This window comes from Myiozetetes cayanensis, unplaced genomic scaffold, assembly GCF_022539395.1.
Source record: "Myiozetetes cayanensis isolate MyiCay16 unplaced genomic scaffold, myiCay2020 scf5-8, whole genome shotgun sequence".
Lineage (NCBI taxonomy): Eukaryota > Metazoa > Chordata > Aves > Passeriformes > Tyrannidae > Myiozetetes > Myiozetetes cayanensis.
Genome location: NW_026087742.1, coordinates 85,234,327 through 85,258,519, shown reverse-complemented (window position 1 = coordinate 85,258,519; position 24,193 = coordinate 85,234,327). Strand labels below are relative to the sequence as shown.

The 24,193-nt window shown below is 38.9% G+C and overlaps 1 protein-coding gene across 2 annotated transcripts in view; it reads right to left on the bottom strand.

Annotated features, from left to right (window-relative positions):
- Positions 1–943: 943 nt before the first annotated feature.
- The window catches only part of ATP10A (ATPase phospholipid transporting 10A (putative)), a 109,007-nt gene continuing 85,757 nt past the window's right edge, over positions 944–24,193 (bottom strand). The window contains exons 11-22 of one of the 2 annotated variants that reach the window (XM_050334188.1): positions 19,765–19,868; positions 19,469–19,595; positions 17,446–17,630; positions 17,283–17,309; positions 15,810–16,131; positions 13,780–13,856; positions 9,832–9,957; positions 5,386–5,586; positions 3,675–3,755; positions 3,480–3,584; positions 2,947–3,134; positions 944–2,261 (exon numbers count right to left, since the gene is read on the bottom strand). In XM_050334188.1, coding sequence (XP_050190145.1) covers positions 1,556–2,261; positions 2,947–3,134; positions 3,480–3,584; positions 3,675–3,755; positions 5,386–5,586; positions 9,832–9,957; positions 13,780–13,856; positions 15,810–16,131; positions 17,283–17,309; positions 17,446–17,630; positions 19,469–19,595; positions 19,765–19,868 — 2,249 coding nt within the window. In that variant the 3' untranslated portion in view covers positions 944–1,555. The remainder of the gene's footprint in view (positions 2,262–2,946; positions 3,135–3,479; positions 3,585–3,674; positions 3,756–5,385; positions 5,587–9,831; positions 9,958–13,779; positions 13,857–15,809; positions 16,132–17,282; positions 17,310–17,445; positions 17,631–19,468; positions 19,596–19,764; positions 19,869–24,193) is intronic. The other variant, XM_050334189.1, reaches the window with a different exon arrangement.

The following is a 24,193-nucleotide window of genomic DNA, read 5'->3' as shown; positions in this document are numbered from 1 at the left end:
TTAGCTACATGTGGATGTGTCATGTTTCATCAGGATAACACATTTACAGGCTGACTGCTCTTATTTACATTGCTTTCATCTCTCCCTTTCATTGGCATTTTACAGTATCATATTATCAATTCAGCCTTTGGGAAAGAGGCCAGTGCATAAATCTTTAGAAAAAAAAGATCCTGAGTGGATTAGCAAGTGACAGATGGTAGGCACCGTGTCTTACCATGCTGAGGCAATCCACATGGGAGGCAGGTTGCCAGGCACAGAGCATGCCATGAACAAGTCCTGGCCTTACAAACCGATGGCAACCAAGGCAAAGACCATCCAAAAACCTGTGATGAGGAAAAGAAGTGCAGCAGCTACTTCATGCACGGTCATGGTGACCAGGTATGAAAGAACCAATCAGCTTTCCAAGGTTAAAGCACCCCCGGATCCACCGGGCTGGCACAGTGCAGCTGCACACCCACGCACCAGTGGCAGTTTGTGATTCACAACCAACAGCTCAGGCGTGAGCTCAGAAAGCAGCTCCCTGTTTTGGGGACTGGAGCTAGCCTGCTTTAGACCAGGCTCAAATGCTCTGCATAGCACTGCACCCTTGCAGCTGGTCATTCCCCTTCACCATCCCCAAGGACTCGATTTAACCTGACTGAAACAACAGTGAAGGCGCCTAACAAAACTCCACCCTGCTGGTCCTCCACCCCAGTAGCAAGCAGGACAGACCTCTTAAACAACACCAGCCTACTCATGGTAGTGCTCCAGCACAGATCACAGGTTTCCCAGCTCAAACGCTACAGCAGACACAATGCACCAGTTCTTTGCCACCAAATCCTCCCTCATAAACAAGCTGTAGCTTTTTTTTGGAAGTTAAACAGCCTAACGTAAGGCCATGCCCAGCCAAATGCTACCTACTCCAAGTGAAGGGCTGACTTACAATTAGCGCCAGACTGGGAAATCACTTTGCAATATGGATGCTTATTTATTTATTGTTTTATCATGACACATAAAATACTATGGCTGCAATATCAGAACATGGTGTCATTTATAAAATACCAGTATTATTAATGCCTTGGTAAGATACTGTTAACATTTACAGAGAGGTGTATAATAATCCCATAGCTTTGCTTAATGGGTTGCTTCAGTGACAAAACACCCTGGCAAACAGATGATGGATGGAATACAGTGACTTTTTATTATTATGGTTTTTCCTCCTTAATTACTAAATGGTCTATAATGATATCAATAATTGTTGCTGAATCTAATCCTTTTGAATATGGCAGATAGACCCTTTGCTTTTACAGTATGTGTCAGAATAAAAGAGAAGCATCTGAAAAATAAGGAGATGGCACTTCCTTACAAAATGAGACGAAAAAATAAAACAATATAAATGGAACTTTCAAGTGTTTCTTTTTATATTTAAAGCTCTTATTTCAATATACTGTATTTAAACATTCTTAAATAATCATTCTGTACCTTTGATCTTCTGTTTCACCTTTGGAAACAAATAGAGTAATCTCACTATAAATGTGTGCAAATAGAAAACATATAAATATATTTAAGGCCCATGTCATAAAAAGGTGGTCTCAGAATTGTCATTTTTACAATGATCAGTTGGGGTTCCTTTCATTTTGTCCTGCAAGTTATTTGAGCTCTGTTCTTTCAAGCCTTTGAAGTCCACATGCAAAGAAGAGCCAAGCACACACATACTGTCCTGTGTTTCATTTTGTAAACTGCTCGATGACACCTGTAAAACAGTCCCAATGTGACTGAACAATGGAGTTGATGTGATCCACTTCAACAAACTGAAGTCTGCTTGGTCGACTGCTGAGCTCCATGGGAATGTTGTTCCCACAGGCAACGACTCCAGCTCTGAAGTGCCGCATCTAACTTCATGAAATCCCATGGACCTTTCCAGACTACTTGCTGACGAGGGGAGCTTGTTTTCCCCATACAACACAGCACTCTGGGGAGAGACAGCCACAGTCTGCTCTGTTTTATGTTCTGCCTTTGTTTGCTCTTGGAAAGGTGACTCACTTGTTTGAGGAGATGTTGGCAAAGGTGTGCTTTGGTTATTAGCCTTATAACCATCACTAGCATTTGAGCCAAGGCTTGGTGAGAAACTGTCTGCAAAGGGTTGTGTCTGATGTATTGTCTCCTTTACATTCAATTTGGTCAGAAGCTGGGTGCGAATCTCTGGGGCCAGTTTACTCAACTGGCGTCCAAGCTGAAGCTGGGTTGGGAATAGTGTTCCCTGAAGGGTTCTGTACAGGAATCTGCAAGAGGAGAATGTGCATGTGAAAAGAAATAAAAGAAGGAAATGCCCAATATGTTATTAAGAGAAAATATTCAAGACAAAAGTACAACACAGAAAAACAAGAATGTTCTATGTGTTTTTCTTATGCTTGACACAAGCAAGCTTGCAGATGGAACGCTCTGAGTGCTATGCTAATATTTTGATTAATAACAAGTAGAGTAATAAATCTGTCTCTTTAGCCAGTGATCCACCTTTTGATTACACACAGTCTTTCATCCTTCCTGGTGAGGAATCAAAGGCAATGAGGATCAGCCTCCTACATCCACAAATAGGCAAGTAGGTCTACAACATACTATCAGAATTTCTGAACTGTGCACTTTATGTGAGGATGGATTGAATCTGGAAGCATCACAGAAAACCTCACAGGGTATCAAATCTCTGCATGGCCAGGAAGTTCAACCAACAGGCTATAATTATCCTGATCCTGTGGTCTATGGCCATGAGCTGTGGTCTTTTCCTGTGGTCAGGAGTACAGAATAGGTTAGACAACCTGACTTCATAAAATCAGCTGCTGAAAAAAACTGACTTGGCTGGTAAAGCAAAATGAAAGAGAAGGAGTGGAAAAAGAAATGTTTCTTGCCCTCCCAATCACATACATAAAATGCCCTCATATACACGAAAAGGTATGAGAGAAGATACAATACCTGGGCAGCAATGCAACGACAGGTGATATAATGCAAGTGAAGTAGAATATAGGGTCTCCCATCAACCTTTCCATAGTCCAGTAGGGATTGGATGGAGGATGGCAGACTGGGCAGGAAGCATTGTAAACCAGGGCCACAAAGAAAAATAAAACGATACTGAAGATGCAAGATGACCAGTGGAGAAAAGTCTAGACCAAAACAAAAAAAAATCAACAACAAAAGTATAATGAATCTTTATATTCTGAGAAGCTTGCTGTGACTCTTAATTAAAACTTTGTAATTTCTGGAGTCAAATCCATGCACAGCAAAGAGTTTAGAGCCTTGCATATTTAAAAACTCTTATTATAGATATAACTCTACAAAGCTGTTTGCAGATCACAGTTAAAAATCTTTTCCATGTTTTGTTTAAAATGCTTCTAAAAATAGAATGTGCTGAGGGAAAGAAACAACAATCTTCTGTTTTTTAAAGATGGTACTAAGAGAAGAATTATGTACATGCCAGCGAGTTTCTATGTAGGCTGTGGGTACCTTACCCAAGTTTTGGTTTCAATAGCCAAATGCAGTATGATGGTGAAAAGAGCTATTGTGGTGATGGGAGTTCCCCAGGAGAAGATGTCCACCTCCGAATCATAGTAAGTCTGTAAGAAAGGAGATGGAACTTAGCCTAAGCTACATTGCCAGTTCTCCTAAAAATGCTTAAAATAGAATGGCTTAAACCAAACACTTACAAAATAGGGAATGAAGAAGCAAACCAGACTTTGATACATAGCATCAATCATGTTCATCCAAAACATGTGCGGTTGGTACTCCTGTGCCATTAAAAAAAAAAAAAAAAAAAATCAGATCATAATGAAAATGCTATTTGCCAGGATAGTTATTTGAGGGGTATGTTTCAATGGGCAGTTTTAAGGGCTTGGACAAATAGCTTCATAACTTCACCAATCACTCAGATGACCTGGGGGATGAAGCCTGAGGAGTCTACCTGCAAGTCACTCTGTTCTGGGATAAAAGTCTTTTGCCTCTTTTCTTTTTTTTTTTTTTTCCTGGTAGAGGGTGGCCAGGAAACATTTATGAATGTGCCCAACTTTATGCACTACAGTTAGACCGCTGATTTCAGGAGGAGCTCTGTGAGTTTTAAGAACATGAATAATTGGCTTCTACACCACATAACACAAGCACACAGTATTTATTCACAAAAGAGAAAACAGAAGATTCACACAGACTTAGAGAAGAAGATCCACAACATCAAGCTTTAGTGGTAATTCATGCATCAATGTATAATACATTATAAATATGCACATAAAACATACATACATATATCTCTATGCGTGTGCAGAAAATTGCTTGCTAAAAACAATATTAAACTAACATTCTGGTTTAAAGAACTATACAACTGCAGGGGTATGGATGGTCATACCCAAATATAAGAAAAAATAGTTTGTAAAGGGTAAAAGTTTTATTTAATTTTGGGATATAGTCTACATCTCGTACCACTAGGTTTATCAGGGCTCCTTCCCTTTATGAAGAATATCACTGCAGCCTAAAAATGGGAATTGAAAGATGCTTGGAAAAAATTATGGTGATATTTGGCCTACTGAACTAACATGTGGTTAATTACTGCATCAGGTTGCTCAGAGGGACTATGGAATTACCAATGTTGGAAACATTCAAAACTAGACTAGTTAAAAGCCTGAGAAACCTCATCTAGGTTTGAAGTTGTTTTGACCAGGGGTCTCGATCAGATGGCCTCCAGAGCCATTTAAATTATTTTGTAATTCTATAGGCTTTGAATTGGTGATATCTTTTTGAAAGAGATCCTACCTGAAGCAGGATTTTTAAGTTTTTAAAATGCCTTCTTAGGTAACGATGCAAAGAATATGACCAATAGATTCCAAAAAAACTTAGAATGATCTCTGGGCTTGCCTATGAGAAATAATTGTACTGTGAAGCTGGGAGACTTCTCAGTTTGCCAGTTGAAGACAGACCACGCTTACTCCCAAAGCCATCTTTCTCTTCAAACTGTTTGTAAAGGGCTGGGGCCTGAAGTTTTGAGTAAGTACTTTGAGGTTATTCTGAGAAAGCCCGCACTAGGCTGCAAGGTGCAATCTGTTTTACCTTTATGGTTATTTGTGAGCCTGGGAGGTATTCAACTTAGACTGACAAAGCATCCAGACTTCTCTCTAGTCACATATTAAAAATATAGTCTGGTTGGGGTTTTTTTGTTCATTTGCTTGGGGGGGGAGGTGTGTTATGTTTTGGTTTTATTTTTTGTTTAGGCCTACTTTTTACATTTTGACTCAGATAAGAAATACCACAAAATAATAATACTGACTTTTCAGACTGTTTCTATCAGTCATCTACTCTTTGGGACCAGGGTTGGTTTTCAGTTGAAACTAAAGATGTTCAGTAAAGAAATTACAATAAGCAGGAAGTTTTTACCTCCATATTCTGTCCACTTTTATAAAGCTGAGGTACAGCAATTAACACTTCAGCTGGCACATCCTTATCCAGAACGCCAGTGATCAGTTGTGGAAGAGAAGAGAAGAATAAATTAAAGAAGATGAGATACCACTGGTCAATCATTGATGAGCCAGAGAACCCACAGTAGAACTGGTACCAGAAGAGAAGGGCCACAAACATCTGAAACAAAACAAGTAATGCTGTAAATACAACAAGATAAGGAGGATCATCATCCCACTGTGTTCTGAAACGATTCCAATTTCTGTTTCTGCAAGGACTTACCTATGAATGCTAAACATAAGAACAATCCTTCTGAGGATACCTAGTCTAACTCACTTCCTGATGTATGGACCACTTAGCTAAGCTGCAAACATTTGGCATGCCTGCAAGCCTTTGTGCTGCTGGAACCTCAGGTCTCAGGCATCAGGGATGACTTCACACAAAATTAACTTTCGGTTCAAGTGAAATGCTGAGGTGCAATTTAACTAACTGTAAAAAGCTCTCCTAACCACCACCAACCTCTAGGTATATAAATACTGATGTCATAGCACTTACATGACTATTATAAGAACAAACATTTCCATAATAATATCCTCTGCTGGTTTGAGATGTTCTGGGAGGCTTTTCTGGTCTACAATAGATGAATGCAAAGCTTTTTAGCAAGGTCAACATGAGACCAGCAGCAGCACGGAAGGTGAAACTGTAGGGTCTAGAAAAGTTGTTGTAAGTATTCTGTCTCTGTACTTTGGCATTCAGCAAATTAGCAGTGCTGTAGAGATTCCTCAGTCTCCCTTACTCTTCAGCTCTATCAAGAAATCAGCTGCATACACAGTCGCAGGGGGATGGTTCATGTAGTTGGGTTGGAATCACCCAAAAGAAACAAACCACACAACTGATTTCTTCTACACTCTCTTCAGCATGAAGAATCCTAAGGGTTTTAGGGCTCAGGAGAGGTGCTAACCTCACCTCTTGATGAAGGATTTGAGGCCTAGAGAAAGACAGGCAGCTTCCAAGGAAAGGAAATAAACTTCCAGGCTTGGTTCGCCTAAACCTACAATTTTTATTATTCTCTGTAAAGTGATTAATACTAAATGAAAGGCAACCAGAAAAACTTTGGAAACAGTTCCTCAAGAGTTTTCCTCACTTTAACTGTGAAGAAGGGAAATGACATGACCTCTCCTCTCACTTCCTCCTCTTTTTGCGTTCTGTTCTCAAAAACCTTTCAGCCAGCTGGAGAACGTTAACCCTTCATGAATTTTAGATATACAGAGGAAAATATAGATCTGTTCTTTCTGTATGCCAAAATGTGGTTGAAATTTAAACATAGGAGGAAAAATGTCTATGGTCTGCTTAGTCAGTGAAAGCTGCTGTAAGGAGAGTAAGCCTATCTTGTGAAGTGAAATTGCCACACCATAAGAGGGTCAGTCCTGCAGTACATAAATGTATATATATTTGTGTATATATATAGTAGACATATGCTCAGGCAATGTTTGCATACTACATTGAAGTGGCTTGTATATCACAGCAACATACATCTCACTGTTTGTGAGCCCATACTATAAATTTACCTATTAAAAGTTAAAGTATTTTTAAAGGATCATCTCTAGAAATGTTTCTATAAATACCTTTCAAGAAAAATATCTTCCTCTTGCCCAAACTGAGTTACCAAAGCTTACCACTCTTCAGTACAGTTGGCTGGGACATGGCAATTTCATTCCAAAATTGCACATATTTAGAAAATTATATCCTATCCACACCCAAAACAAAAAAAAATTCTTTGAGTTATTTCTCAAAAAGAAATTGCAATAAATAGGTAAATTTAGATACCTTTCTCTCACTCATTTAAAATAAAAGAAAATGCAGCTAATCCAGGACCTAAGAAATTTCCTCCCTAGAGCCTTGCTAAAAGTAACCTCTCTTGGAAACAGTTTGGCTCTGACAAGAATGGGTAGTTTGATTAAAATACAGTCAGCTGAAAATTTTACTAGCACCTCTAGTATGGGTCTCAGCAGTACTGTCAAAGAAGGCTGTACAAACAAATGAATTTTCAGTAGCCAACCTTAAATCAGACTTTTTTTCTTCCCTGAAATATTTTTGTATTAAACAAGCATTTAATTCAATTTCAAATAAAATTTTCTCTCTTGCTTCTGTTCATTGCCCCCCTGAATAAGACAAAACAAATTTAGATAAAGATTTTAAACAAAAAAGGTTTCCTTTCTTTCCCTGCCAGATGAGACTATTCAATGAATGTAGTCCCAGACAGAATTCCTCAGTGAATGAAGTATGTCAAAAAATGTTCAGTGATGTCTTGTAGAGACAATGTCTAAAGAGGAAGATGTGCACTCTTGTGCAGGTAGAATTTTATTTACATGAAATCCCTTTTCATCAAGCTCAGATATTTCTAGTCATTCTATGTTTTGGTTTATATTCTACTTGCATTTTTATCATCTCCACCAAGCCAAACACAGTCTTATATAAGTCATCTAAGTTTTCAAATGGCAGCAACGTGGAGTTTAAACTTGGAGTTAAATAGGTTCTAGTGGAGAACGGAAAATTTCATAGTATGAGCAAATGGCAAAACACACACTTGAAGAAACAGAACACTTGCAGAACATTTGCAGTGTAGTTATCTCAAGTCTCTGTGGAAAATCATCCAGAACAGTCTCCTTGCAAAAGGATCAGGTGCTCCTACATTTCCTTTCTTAATAATCTTTCCTTCAGGGCAGGCACTGTATCAGACATATTCACGTCTATATGCTGGATATCCAATTACAGTTTTAGAGTCAGTAGCAACAGGTATTTCTCAGAAAGCTCTGAAGGGTGTCAAAACAGAGCCAACACAAAGAGATTTCCTCGGTTATTTTCTAGCCTTGAGGCAGCAGCTTCTGAAAATGTCTTACTAAAACTGGCATAAGGAATAATACTTGTAATCAGGGGGATTTGTACCAAAAAAAATGGAAGATTTTTTTTAAAATGAACAAAAATGTAGATGTATAAACAGTGTCTCTGACTTGTTTTACTTCTGGGTTTTGTTAGCTAATATTTTGATATAAGATGGCTATGCATACACTTGGAAGTGTTTGTTATCAGATTTGATACTGTAAATTGGTATCTTGGAAATACCCAGCACTGGGGGTAAGAATACAGATGTTCTGCATCATTCTGGATCAAGCCTTAAAATTCAGGCTTTTGAACACCAGCACATATTTCACTGCTGTACTTCAACTGGTGTCTCTCTACTCAGTGCAGCATTACTTATATCTGCTTGCTACTTCTGACTCAGGCAGCACCTCAGACTGCAAAGTCCCTTCTTTCTTCTGTGTCTGAAAGGACATTTGCATGCAGTTTCCGGTCTGACCACAGAAGGCATTCTAACATGCTTGTTTTAACTCAAAGATGCTTTATTAGTTCTTTAACAACCGTAGGTACTCCTGTGATGTTCAAAATGTTGAGCAAATTATGGTTTTCTCCTGATAAAAACTGAGGATCAGATTAAAATTGGAAAGGGAGTTTTCCAAAATTGAAAGCTTTTTTTTTTTTTTTTTCCCTGATACTGAGGATAAAATCCAGTCTCCTGCACACAATTAATATATTGCCCTCTGGAGCAAAAGATGTGAGAGCTCTAGCTCTCCTCTTTTTCCTGCTTCTTCATATGCCTTGCTCTCAAGGTGATTTGCAGCTGTTGCAAGTGAGCAAATCTATGTGCCCGTCAGTGACTGCCACCCAGCTGGTGGAGTTCTTGGTTGTCTTGTTAGGTAGTTTTCAATCAATCATTTTTGTACTGGAAGATCAATGCAAAGGGCATTTGTTGAGGTGAAGGAGTTGAGCTGCTAGTGGCTCAGTGCTCAGCACTGGATTCACTCCTAATTCAGGCACCAGGGAGGAAATACAGACCCATCATCTGCTCTTTACCATGGTGAGCTTCCTTGCTAATGCACTCTTTTGCTTAGTTGGGTGTAAGATAAACCAGGAAAACAACTTCCCAGTTTCTGCATCTGAGATGCAAAAAAGGACTCAAATTATCTCAAGTCACTAGGGAATATGTACAGCGATTTATAAACAACGATGAGATAAGGTCAGAAAGAGAAAACACACTCAACTGCTACTTTGGACCAATGCTGGATGGCTTTGGCATTAAAGACTCCTGTATCTAGCCAACTAAATTCTGCAAAACTACTCTATAAAGAAACTTCTCTCAAGCAATGCTTGTTATTTCTGTTACCTAATTTGCACATTCAGCAGCACACTGTAGCTGTTATGGAGTGGGTCCCGTATTTCTGCAAATGGCAGCCAGCTGTCTTTCAACTCTGCTAATTTCTTTGCAGCTTATTTATAAACCATTTGAAGGCTGACCTAATGCTCACTTAGCACAAAATAAACCCTGGAAACATGTGGTGCCACAAAGGTTCCAAGTCAAACACTTACTGCGTTTTTGTAGAAGAAATACAGCACCATGTTGGCGAGTCGGGAATAACACCAATGGCCATGAACAAGCAAAAGCTTCTCCAAATGCCTGAACCTTGGGATTGCAAAGTCACTCGCCATCACCGCCTTTAATGAAAGAAAAGTTGGAATACTTATTGTAAAGCATCACTTTCAATACCAACAATGAATCTAGCCATCTTCTCGCCTCATACAGTTGATGGAAACTGTGCTCATGAGGAATGAAATCCATTACAGTGCACATGAAATGGAGCTATTGCCTGTTTGATTTGAAATACCCGTGAGCAAACCCAGCAGCTTGGCAGAACATGCAGTGCGACCTGGTCCTCGCCCAAAGGAGATTACAGTCTACATTCCAGATGGTGAAAAGCAACAGCAAAAAGTGAGAGCTGGGAGAATGGCTGGCAATTGCAGTTGCCTGAGCATGAAGGCTCAGCGACTGTGTGTGAACATCTTGGCGGCTGTAACATCTTTCTCTGTGAAAACTACAGAGTACTTACAGGGCAAAATGGATTTCCAGAGAATAAAATAGAAAAGTACAATTAAGTAGTCGCATCATAATTACTGGACATTAAAAGACAAAACAATAAAAATATTAGTTTTAATTACATTTGCTGTCCTGGTTTACGAAGTTTACTGGGCTGTCCTGAGATATCAGTATTTTGAGGGATTTTTAAAATTTCATGTTTTCTATAACTGTATATGAAAAAAATCACATTAGATGAGTCTCCCTTGAGACTGTGCAGACTGTCAGATCACACTGACAAAATGAATCACCCAGTTTCTCTCTAATTCTGACTAAATTATCAGGGTCCTGTACATCTAGATGAGACCTTCTTATGTTATCACGGCTATTTCATGATTTTTCTTAGCCCTAGGATCACACTAACATTTCATTTAATATTGTTTTACATTTCCTTTTCTATTTTGGTATCACCTTTCTACTCACACTTCAGTTCGGCAAAAACACAAGGAAAGGTGAAAACCTCCAAAGGGGCAATATGTTCTTCACACTCTGTTGGGTATATTTTGACTGTATTTTTAAATGAGACATCTTTCCTTTTAAGTTTTCCTAATTCCTTTTCTTGGTAAATCACCATAAGGGCTCCGTTTTCCCAAGTAAGTGCTTTTAGAAGCTATTAAAATAAACTTTAAAACAGTATGCAAGAGAAGGCGTAAGAATGCATTGCAATTTAAGCAGTCGATGTATATAAGCATTGAGACATTTTTTAATATGTTGACACATTCTAGGATTTCTCAGGTACTGAGACACACTTGTTATAACCACCCAGCACAGAAGTCTGATTTGTCTTGCAGACATACAGCTATCTTGCAGTTTGAGGAGAACAGAGCTATGCTATGTCTGCTTCCTTGTCCTCCACCCCATCTCAGCCTATTCCAATGTCAAAACAAAACCCTTAGCTTCGTTTGTGCTTCTAACATAGTACTTCACAGCACACTGTGAGAAGTGTCAGGATCTTTTTTCTTTTTTTATTCTGTTTTTACTGCAGTGAGGAACACAGTAAGGAAGACAGTGTTATCCAATTACATTTGCATGTTTACTTAGTCTCAAAATATCCCCTCGATTTTCACATTTTATTTTTTTTCTTCCAGTTTTTTCACAGGAAAAAGTGAATCATGCTCCACATGCTTCCACAGAATGTGGAAGGAAAACGAATCAGACAGTATTACTATTTTGGACATCTCAATGCTCAGTGCCTTCTGAGTACCTGCGTGTGTACGAATCTGACAGTTGTTCACAGTGAAGAGGTCTGCATGATTCCTGAGGACCTTGCAGAAAAGGAAGGGATCTATAAACATTTTCCATTCTGTTGAACTTTCATTTAGAAAAAAACCCAGATAGTTTAATGAGTTAATGAGAAAAGAGCTTTCAGATCTGAATAACTGCAAAAGCCAGGGGCATTTGAGGACTGGTTGCTGTAAGTGCATGAGCTCAACTGAAAGTGGTATAAAGGGGAGAGGAGTCAAAAAATGCTACAAGCACTATATGTTTGCATTAGCAAAAACAGTGATCTGAATTAATATACAAATGGCAAGAGCTGGTAAGTTCCTAAGAGATGATAAGACCAAGGAGTTTGGGGGAGACTTTTTTTAACTGATAGGTTTGGAGGGGATCCCATAAAACCAGCTTTCTCTGGGCTCTCTGGAATTTGTACTGCCTGCAGAGTGATACTGTGGAAGTCGTGCAGAACTCTCAGAGCCTGATGAAGACTGGGGAACAACAAATACACTTGGCATCAACTTAGTCCCAGAATTCCTTTTCTCCTGCTCTCTCCGGCCACCAAAGTCAGACTCACAGGGTCTATGGCTGGGATGCCATAATGCACAATGAGTATCTGAATATTTTTACAGTAGGGGTTTTTTGAGTCTTATTTACAGCTGCTAACATGTTTGGAGAACCATTCTTAACAGATTACAGCCCTGAAAACTGTCTGTTTGAAGTGCACTGATGGCCTTTTATTGGCCCTGGAGATTACTTTGACTGAACTCACTGTATGATTAGAAGAAGGAGAACAAGTGTAATAGCTCTGCTGGGTCAGGCTGAACCCTCTCTTCCCTAGTATCCAGCCTTCAAGAATGGCCAAGAGAGGATTCGAGGATTCATACACATTGAAAGAGTGTATGAATAAATAAGAAAAATCTCTACTGACTTTTCTCCAGTGTGCTGTCCTAGCTTCTGGTGATCTGCATGCCAGAAAATGCATAAGTTGACACCCAAGTTCATAATTTAAATTTTTGTTTCATAAGTTTGTGTGTTGATCCAAATAAATAAATTATAACATTAATGCAGTCCCATGGAATAAAATTCCATAGCCAATGTGTGCACCATGTGAAGGAGGCCTCTCTTCTCTTTTGAGCAAAACATCCAGCCATTGTTGCAAAAAATGCAATGTGGGTCAGAGAACCACCCACTGGTAACTAAGTTAAGGAGCATGCTCATCTGCTCAGGTCCTCAGGATGGAAACACTTCCCACTTTCTCTGAAGAGCTCTTTGACATATACTCAGCTACTCCATTTTGTTATGCAATCAGTCTGCCTAAATACAAGGTAGGTCGTGGAAATGAGGTATCTTCCTCATTCTCTGTGTCTTACTGCCATGTCTGGTACTAATGTGGCAGCTGAACTGCACTAGCACTGGAGGAGGCTGAGGTAATATATATAATATATATATATAATATAATCCTCTACATGCACATCCTCACTTCTGGGGATGAGACAAGTGCCTCTTATTCAGTGGTAAATATATTAATCATGGGCAGAACACATCCAGAAGACTACAAGGCAAGTCCCCTAGTCCTGCTCTTCCCTGTGACAGGAAATGCAGAGAAAACCAACTCTTGGCATAATGTGTAGGGAGCAGTGGTTCTGCAAAGGGCTGCAATTTTCTCTTTCTTCACTGTTTTGCTGTCTCAATAGGCTGAGTGAGTGAGGTGTGTGAGTGGTTGGGCTAAGGGCCACCACCACATCATGCAAATAAGGTGCAGGAGTTGTATTGTCGTATGCAGCCATTCCACAGAAGAAGTATACCCAAGCACTACAGGATAGAGGAGAATAAAAGCCAGAATAAGATGAACCTTTATTTCCTAAATAATGCATAGCTGGGCTTTTTTCCTCCTCTAAACCAGTATTTAGCTAATTATTTCTTTAATCATATTGCTTGGAGGGATCCAGTAAGTTGAATTTTCTGAGATGGTGTGTTCAAACTCACCACAGATCTGAGAACAAGCACAAGCTCAAACCCAAGCTGAAAGCACCCTTATGAAACACAACCGGCACTCCTCGGCAAAACTTGCTGCTTCTCCTTTATTTGTTCTGACTATCTCAGAGGCAGCTTGATCAATCTGACCTGTGGGAAGTGCCTGTTTCACCCCTTCATGGGAGTGCTTTCCACTGAATGAACAACATTACCTGCATGCCTTCTTGACCAGAGATCCCCACACCAACATCTGCCACTTGGATCATGCTGACATCATTAGCACCATCACCTAAAGATGACAAAATACAGTTTTGTTGTCACTCATAGACCAGGAACAAAGCAACAAAGCAAAGGAAAAACAGCTGTTACTGTGTTGAGCTGTTACTCTTGGTTGAGTAGAGTAAGGGTGATGTGTACTAAGTGTTGGGTGGGTGTATTAAGGGAGATGTGGAGTAGAAAAGGATATATCTTTGGAATATAAGGTTCAAAGGGCAAAGTTTCCAAGACATTGTGATCTCTGTAGACCTTTTTATCATAGAAAAGCAAAAATAAACCCAATCTGTCTCTTTTTAGTAATACCTAAAGTTCAAGTATCGGGCCTGAACTACACCAATAGTAGAACAGTGGCTGTTTTCTGCTTCCTGTTTAACTGTCTGCCTGCAATCAGGTACAACTAAGAATTATATGTGCAAGGAGGCCTAAAGCCAAGGAGAACGTGTACACAGTACAACTAAAAAAAATACTTTAAAATTTAAAAGTAGATAAATTTAAGAGTAGATAAATGAAAGAAAAAGTCAAGAGACTAGGGTTTACAGTCCGAGATCTTTAAATGCATCCATAATTGGTAAATTTAATTGGAATGGTGGCACAGTTACCACCCCTTGCTCTGCTTCCAATCATGATACCACAAGTGATAGGTGCCATAGAAAGGATACCAGAATGAGACACGTATCTATTTTGACCCTCTTAAATTTACAGCCGGTGTACAAGGGGAAAATTAAACCTTATTAGCTGATGACAAGCCACTTGGTTTTAAACTTCAGTGACTGAGGTGTACATCACTTCTCACCACAGTTACCCTGTTTTTGGCACACATAAGAGCTGTATCTGATTGCCTGACAAAACCGATGTCTTTGTGACTATGTGACACAGCCCTGAGTTAGCTCATGTTGGTTGAAAGGAAGGATGAATACAGCTAGGCTTTTAAGCCAGAACAGGAGCTTGTGCTCAATTCCTAGGCTCAAGATGCTCAGAAAGAATGAAAATACTGGCTGCCCAGTCTCCACTAGTGTTTTTAAGCATTCTGAATAATTCAAGTTAACAAGCCAGACATTTTTTACAGCATATGCAAATGGCTATGTCCACAGTCAGTCAGCCACAGATATAAATTCAGTAGGAGGGAGGCATAATTGAGCTAGATATAATACATTAAGCATGAGGATTATGATAATCAGCACATGTTTGGTGATGAGGGTGTCACACGAGTCTGGCAATTATTATATGTACTCAGGGTTACTCATGGGCTCGGTCCAAACCACATGTGTTCCCACTATGATTAACCAATACAGGGTAGATGAAAGCAAGTGTGTTTGTGACAAAATATGCTGCAATTGTATCTTCTAACGCAACACGAGCCTAAACTTCAGATAGGGAAAGAAGAGCTGGTTGTCTTTTCTTATGTAAAAATCATGGCAACACGGAAGACCCTGTCAAATTTAAGACAGGTTGACTGCCCCTTCGCCACTGAGTGATCAGCTGGGAAGAAGGGTAGGTGTTGGCATGATGCCAGTCATAAATCCACTCTCTGTACTAACAAGGCCAAGTCATATCCTGTGCTGTAAGGCTGATTCGTGATGAAAAACACAGAACCTTGAGTTTAAGCATGATTGGATGAAACAGTATTGAGCACAGCATTTTTTCTGTGTAGTACAGTGATTGCAAAATGGTCCTTTGCACAGCATCAGCTAACCCAGTTCTTCACAGCTGTGTTCAGACATGTCAATATTTCATAGCATACCTGGGTTCTGATTACCTAATCCCAAATACTACTTCAGAGTTCTGTCTTGGTTTACATTAAATACGTTAGAATAAGTATGTTAGAGCTCTCTAACACATTTTCAGACAAAACTGGAAGTCCATTTCAATTGAGAGGAAGCTGGAAGGGTCCTACTGCAAGTCAAAAAAATCAAAACTCTCAAGACAGTATTCATCAAGGCAGGTTAATTTAAACTGAGGTATTTACCTATTGCCAAGGTCATTGCTTTGAGTTTGTCTCTGACTAGTTTCACTACCATGCTCTTTTGGAGTGGGGTAGAGCGACAACACAGTACTGAACGGCATCGCTTGGCTAGTGCAAGAAATTTATCTTCTAGTGTAGGTTCCAGGGCATAAGCCAGAGTCCTTCCATCAATCACTAGGCCCAAGCTGGAAAGCACAGAGGAAGATGGTGGATAGAGAGGGGTGAACCCAACAGTCATGTTTCCAGTAGCTTCGTCTATTGTGTTGTTTGAAAATTTAGACTCTACGCATTGCAGGCACTGTTCCAGCAAGACAGCACATGTCTCCTGAAAAAAAAAAATTCAAAACAAATATGCTTGAGACAAAGGAACATGTATTCGAAGGCTTCTGTTTGCTGCATGATTAGGCAAAATGAATGCAGGGAATGTGTTCTATTTGCTGCGCTGTTAAAGTTTTAATTTCTAATAATTTTCTATTTGCTCTAAAAGCAATTCTTGCAAAAGTTATGACAACAATAAGGAGTAGAAAGGCTTAAAATCTAATTCTTCTTTTACATGCAGTATTGTATGCTAAACTTATTTCTTTTAGCTCCTTCTCAGAATAACAGTGCTGGGAAATGATATATAATTGGTACCAAGTTAAGTATGGTGATGAACACCATTATGTATACACCCACAACTCAGATCAAAGTGTTATGCATTGTTAAAGGCCAATTAAAGGTTATTTAAGCTTAATTTTCTCTCCTAGCCATACTCAACTAAAAGGTGTTATTGAGAATATATGAACATTTAAAAGAAATGCTATTGGTCTTACAGCAAAGTATGACTAAAAAGAAAAAACATGGAAAATTAATTTACCAGTTCAGCTGATAACTCAAGAACGGAAAATGCTGTTATCTTTTCTTCCTTTTTGAAAGAAATTGGAGCTGGATACTGATGGCCTACCTCTCCTCTGCTGATCTGAAGTCCAATTTTATCACCTCATTTAAGGACTATAGCACTATCAGTCTGGTTCCTTGTATGTTAGATCGTATCAGTAACCAATTTGTGACTGTCTGCTTGCAACAAGTTGAGCACAGAAAAAGATCAGTAATTCAGAAGGATTAGAAAAGGTATATTAGGAAGCAAGGCATTACTGTAGATGTGGTTTTCTGCCTCTCAGTGTTAGCATCGAGATTTAAGTATTGCTTCTATTTCCAGAGAAAAAGCCACCTGAGAAAACATGAATGACTGAGTTATCTAAATACTACATTTCAGTGGCAAAAAATAAAGCACAAATTCTCAAGAGGTTATCAACTGCTTTTTTTCCTCAACATGTGTTTAATAACAGGCCTTTTAGACCCATTAGCGCCAATAAACAAAACTAAGAGTGTTTTGAGAATGGCATATTTTCATTCATGGTGGAGTTCATTATACACAGTTACGCATCTTCAGTAAGTTTATGATACATGAGACTATGATTTAGAAACATGACTCACTGAAAAGTATTCAAAGACGTGTCCTACCTGAAAATTACGGACGAAGCAGGAAAAGGAGGAAAAAAAAAGAGGGAAAGGAAAAAAAGCCATCAAATTTTTAGTTGAAAAAGTTGAAAATAAAGCAAAACTAGTTCACAAGTAAACATGTACTGGATCTGCTTACTGGTGATTCAGCATTCAAAGTGATGATTTCTTCATCGTGATCTAGTAGCTTGCAGGCATATGCAATATTAACAGCTGTTTCTTGCTTGTCTCCAGTAAGAACCCAAATCTGCAACCCAGCTTTGCGCAAGTTTGCAATGGTTTCTGGAACACCATCCTGTAAACGGTCTTCAATGCCAGTGGCACCTAAGCATATACAGAAAGGGAAATATTCTATATTAAATGAACACTTGGGGTTCCCCAGTTCCCCTGAAATTGTAAGCTTGAATTTACATGAAAACAAAGCAAAACCAAAACAACCAGCAGTCATTTTTATTGGGAAACAGCTAAATTATCAATGGTTGCAAGATTTGGGCAGCTTTTCGGGGATATTGAGAAAGAGAAGAGGAAAGTAGCAGGGGTAAACCCTTGCATTGAGAGTCAGCAAATCTAGAATTCAAAACTTCAAAAGCAACCTGATGCCACTTCTAATCCCAGAGGTTAAGAAGGTTTATTGTCTCTATGCTCTGTACCTTCAAAATTTCTTCTGGATGTTGCTGGAGAAGGTGTTGGTTATCAGAGATCATTTCAGTTCTTAAAGGTCCTTAAGACCCTTTTCTCAGTGAGAAGAGGCTCGGTCACTTGAGATTTCCCCCTTTTGCAGGGGAATGACAGCAGGACTGCAGCTTGGCAGCAGCACATTAGGCTGCAGACATGAACCTTTTCCTGCCTTTTTGCTGCTCTTTGCTCTTGCAGAAAGACACTGGTGGCCAAATGAGACATAGCAGAGAATAAATCACAAATCTGTTGGCCATGATGAAAAAGCAAAATGTGTCTTTTTCATGCTTTCACTGTATCTTTCTGCCTGTTTATAAGAGATTGGGTCTCTTTTTTATGTTTACATAAATCAGTTGACAGAGACAAGATTTTAATATATATGAAAAGCAGCAAAAAAACACTCAGGAACAATCTCAGTGTCACCAGTGATACATCAGGGCTCCACTGAATGTCAGAGAGATTTCAATGTGAGGAAATGCAAGCCCAACTACTAGATAATGAGGAGGTGACAGACATGCAAGCTACCTGGAACAACAGGAAAAACAAAATAATTTTTTCTAAGCTATTTATTATTCCTATTGTTTTTCCTTGGGAAAAAACCCCAACAATTAACAATAGAAGTCCATCTGAAGTCTGAGCACCAGTCATTTACATGAAAACACATTCTTAGGGCAATTTTATCTGTCTTTATCTAAGACAGATAAAATGAACTACACTTTCTTTTTTTAGTCTCTGGCTATGTGTTGAGCCTTAGAGATCTGTAGTGGATAGATCAAAAGTTGGGTGAGGTGGATCTGTCTCCCAGAGACAAGTATGTTAGCAATTAGTGAAGACTGTTTTCTCTGATAGTGTTATGGCTGTCCCTGTTTCTTCGCCAGGGAAAGCAGTTGGACTCATGGAGTAATAGTGAATACACATACATTTTAGAACCTTTCAACATCTCAACTCAGAAGTGTATGAGCAATACTTTTTACATACACTGATTTTAGCTGCAAACCCTTGCCACAGAACACACAGGCCCTGAGTGCATGTGCTGAGACTGATGTGTATGAGAGTTGATGCCTCTCACAAATGCAGTTTATGAGCCTTGCTTTATGCACGGCTCTGGTGCCCCTGGAGTCATGGAAGTCTCTGACATATTGAAGCGGCACTAAGCTAATGAAATTCTGTAGACAGTTTGGGCCAAGTCCTTCTCTTGTTTAGAACAGCAGTGCCCATTTATGATATTATGTCAAATTCATCCCTGGTACTACTCCACTCATTTCACTTGTGATAAAATGATGGCAGGAGCAAGGAAAACAGGGTATTCTGTTATGTTAATTATATCCCACTCCTTTGTGATGCTTCACGTGACAGCCATGATAAAGTCCCAAAGAAACCAATTTCTGTACTGTCAGAAACAATTTACGGGAAAGAACGGATTTCATAGCCAAGCTTTCAGAAATTTTATCACATTTTAATTTCATGTCCAGCTCTCATTTCATTACCTAAGAGATGCAGATTCTTCTCTATCCGCAGTGCAGACTGAAACAGAAGCTCTTCGCGATTTTCAATAGAGGATTCTGCTTCTAAATGAGTTTTTAACCAACAGGCATACTCTTCTTTGCTGAGAACCTATTAAAGAGTATGTGAGGACACAGTCAACGTGACGCAGAGGCATTCATACTTTACTGAATAAAATGAAAAAGAAGTTATGAATCAAGAACAATAAATTAATAAGTGCCTTCAGTAATCTTTGTCAAGACTCTCCTTAAAAGCAAACTAAAAGGCTTCATTTACTTACTCTTTTTGCAATACAGAGAGTCCGCAGCCCATCTACACCATACAGATTAAGGTAATTCTGGGTTTTGATTCGGATTTTTTTCTGATGTTTGCCCCGAGGGTCATCTAGATAAGAATAAAAAAATAAATCACTGATTGAAAAATAACAGCAGCTGAATGGCCTCAGAGAATAAAAACTTGTATACAGTACTCATTGTACCAGCATTTTATAACTGATACTTTTAAAGAGCTGTTGAAGTTTCCTGGGAAACTCAAGTAAAACATTCAAATTGGAAAAAAAAATATTTTTGTTCTCTCTTTTCTGTCTTCCCTCTTCAAAAAAGTCACTGTGAATGTATGTGAGAAAGACCTTTTTACTATTCCTTAAGTATTTCTTTGGCTTGGCTATTTTAAGAAATCATGATAATGTTCACAGCAAACAATAATGTTAGAAATATGATTTCATATGCACTTCTAGCAAACACTTTTCCACAGCTCATAATGTGCACTTAAAAATAGCACTTAGTTTTCCACCAAGGTTAATATCTCAAAAGAAGAGGAAATAGTGCTCTGTTTTGTATATCTAAGTGCATGAAGGTCCTTCTGTCCATCAGTGCTGTACTGATACTACCTATCAGCCTGAACCTACGCAAGAAGTTTTGACTAGGACTGGGATTTCATTTAGAAGAGAAATGCAGAGAGCTCAGAGATGGCTTCTACCTTGGATGCATCAGCACAAGTTCCACTTACCTTTACTCTTCACTTTAAAGTCATGAGTAAAAACTCAAAACCAGGACTCAGTATCTATTTTCTCTCTTTAGCTGGGATTGGTTCAATGTGCTCCAGCATAAACACAGATGTGTAATGATTTTGTATAGAAGGAAGGAAACTGGGAGCTTGGAATCCCAATACTCTGTTTTTGTTCCATTTATATCAACCATGTATCAGAACATTTTACTCACTGTATAGCTATTTTCTCACCTTTAAGGACTATCCTATTCTCTCCAGGCCTGTAAAGCTGGGAGTGTACATACCAGTTGTTCCTAAGGGACTCTGTGAAGACTGTGTTATTTCCTGCATACCTTCATTTCAGTTCCATCTCTGATTAAGGTCATGTGGTGAATACTGAAAGGAATATTTTCATGGGCCTATAAATCTATTAATGCTACCTATGCTATCACTGTTGATTTTCTCAAAGGGGCAATATAGATATGCTATTACAGAAGAACCTCCCTACAAGTATTATTTGCGATCGGAAAGCCCTTTCTTACACTACAGTTTACAGCTCCAACACACACCGCTAGCTTCCTTCAGAAGCTATTAAAACAGCTCACAACTAGATTCAGCTGCAACAGAAAGTGGAAATATGCATATACAGAACTAGCAGCCTAACACAGCTTCATTTAGCTTCTTTTCTATTTGTGCATGATAATCTTTCTGGCATATGTAACTTTGCTGTGTAATATAAGAACCTTTTTTTCTGGAAGAAGTACTGCATCAAACCTTCTTTGAGACTTCCTGCATTAGTATATTTTTTAACTTTAGAACAATAAAGCAGGCAAGCATTCTTCCTAATTTATTGTAATACTTTACCATTCTAGACAAAAATGCCATATTTTTTGCATATCCCACATGAAATTGTCTTATGGGAGTGGTTTATTTCAGTGGCTCACTGATTTCAAATGATGAAAACTTCAATAGGGCTTTAATACATCAAAAGTTGTTTTTTCCCTTTAAGGCTATGTGGTGTTAATCACTTCTGATCTGTCTGAATACCATGGGTGCTAATGCATGCATTGATCATAATGTCAAATGCTTATACTTCCTTCAATGAACAAAGTTTGTAATTCTCTACACGTAGAGATGTGCACACCATTTTCTGTGTGAATTCTCAATTCCAGTGTGGAAGGCTGCATCTCCCTCCTTCACCAGCATACCACTGACAGCTAAACCCCCCTCTAGCTGCTTATGTGCCTCATCAGTCCTACCCTGAGATTTATCTCTGAAGTTAGAAGTTAGGGGGGGAAGGAATCTCTTGCAGACAAAACCCAGTTGTGGAGATTCTTTTTTATCTGGGATGCAGTGTCTATGCTGAGCAGTGTGATCACATCCACCATGTCAGTGAAAAGAGCAAGTAAATCTTCTCCAGAAGAATGATGGAGAGCTAGTGGCCTTCTGCTTGCTTCATTTCCTTCCATAATCTCAAGCTGCAGAAAGCCAGCCCAGTCATTGCTTTCTCAATGACTTATGTTCACAGTTCCTCTGCAAGCTGGGTATTGACTCAAACTGTAACTTTCTTATTTATGAACACTGTGTCTGCTGAGATAAAGCAAAAACAATACAGTCTTGGGAATCATTTCAAGGCTTTTGGAAATATTTGTATGCTATCAGAATACATCAGGTTCCACAGTCTTAACTAGATATACAGGCAGAGCAAATGGAGTCAATTCATAAACGTTCTAAGTTTTTAAGCTCATAGTGACTTACACTTTTCTGTAAGACACAAATGAAGCTAAAATATAATACTTCTGCTTCTGATTTTGGGGTCTTCCTCATGTCATATTTTAAAATACTCTTCCTCCCAAACAGGGACCTTTGTGTCTGACAGGACCCAGTCATGCTATGTGGTGTTTGAGCTGGGAGATTACGGACACAGTGTTGCCTCGGTCCTTTAGTCTCAGGGCACAAATACTACAAAGTCTGAAGATAAGGGCTTGAGTGGTGTAGAGTTCACGTGTCCCTGAAGCACCAAGAGCAGAGAGCAAGCTGTGGGATTGTCATGTCGATTCACTTATTGATCATTTCCTTGACATGATAAATGCCTGAATTCTCATAGCATTACATCTCCTCACACTCATGTTTCACTGTCACCAGAGAACATGGATGAAACCAGTGACACATCCTACAATATAGATAATAGCCACAGCATAAATCTTCTGAGGCTCCCTTTACCTGGAAAAGATCTCCCTATAAGAGGAAAAAGATGCCACACCCAAGGGAATAAACAACACATCCACTGACATTAGGATACTGTAGGCAGAGACTGTGAATTCAATTCCAGGAGTGAAAGCTGCTCAAGACAAATGCCAAATGTTTTTCAGATCTGCTGAAACATACAGAATTACTGAAGCCAGCAGTGGCTTAAGAGGACTGGAAAACAAGGGGAACTGCTAATCATGTTCTAGTGGCCACATTTTACATTGCTTGCAGAAGCAAAGTATACTAAAACTTACAGTTTGGGCTAAAAACCAAAATCCAAATAAGGCAAAAAACCCCAAACCAAACAAAAACCCCTCCACAGTTTCACAGTCACCTTGAATTTGCTTGCCTGTAATGATGGTGGAATCTATATTTGCCCGGCTACAGAAATTGCTCATTCAGGAATTCTGCTTCTCCCTCTCTGACGTACAACACCTTTGATAATGTTGTTGTTTGCTTTTCTGACTGGTTTTATTGTTCTCACCCAGGTGGGTCCTAGATGTGCCTGAAATTTCTCTGAAAATCCTTGATCCATTGAATCTACTGTGAATGGACACTGAAGCTTCAAATGTAGTCTGTTATACGGTGACAAAATATTTAAAATTTGGCATAAAATAATTTCTTCTTTTCCTTTTAAAATTCAGTTCTCATTCTGAGAACTCACTTCCAAACATGTTATTCAAAATTCTCAGTGCTACAAATTCTGTATTAGTACTTTGGAGGGAAACAAGTTTCCAGAGATGCTCTATGTGCCTTCTGTGAGATGAGATCTTTGCTAGAAAATTATTCATGAATACTTTGTTTTTAGTTAAGGACAAGTTGTTCTTAATTTTTCTGGCTCAGCTTTGATGAATATGGCTGTAAACAGAACACTAATGCCAAATTTTTTCTGTATTTCACTGAACTAAAATTACACAGTATAAGTCTTTCACAATTGTTTACTCCAATTAATGTCAAAGTAACCACAAAGTCAATGCATTAGTCAAACATGGGAAGTACCTCTAGCACTTTTGGGTTCTGTCCATACATACTGGGGTAATGTTTAAACACTGGATGAAATTCAGGGTTGAAAATACAGTAAACTAGATGCAAACTGATTAATGCAAACTGAAACCTGTCTGTCTCCTCTAACTTCTGAAAGCTTACAGAGTTCTTCTGGAATCCAACTGATTATGATTAGTAGCTATTTAAAGCTCTCCCTGTTTCATATGACATCTGGGTGCTGGAGAATTCTCCATGCTTTAGGGAAGGTCTATGTTCACATCTAATGCTAGTCAACTATGTATTTGTAGCCAAGATTTCTTGTCTGAACAGCATCTCTCCTTCTTTTGCCACAACCTTTCTGTTTTGATGGCTGATTGATTCAGTAGTCCATTAGCAGCATAGCAAAACTCACATAAATGTGCTTATTTATGCAACATATTGCAGCAAAAGAATGTAAAGATTCACAAATGAAACAGAGGGCAGCTGCA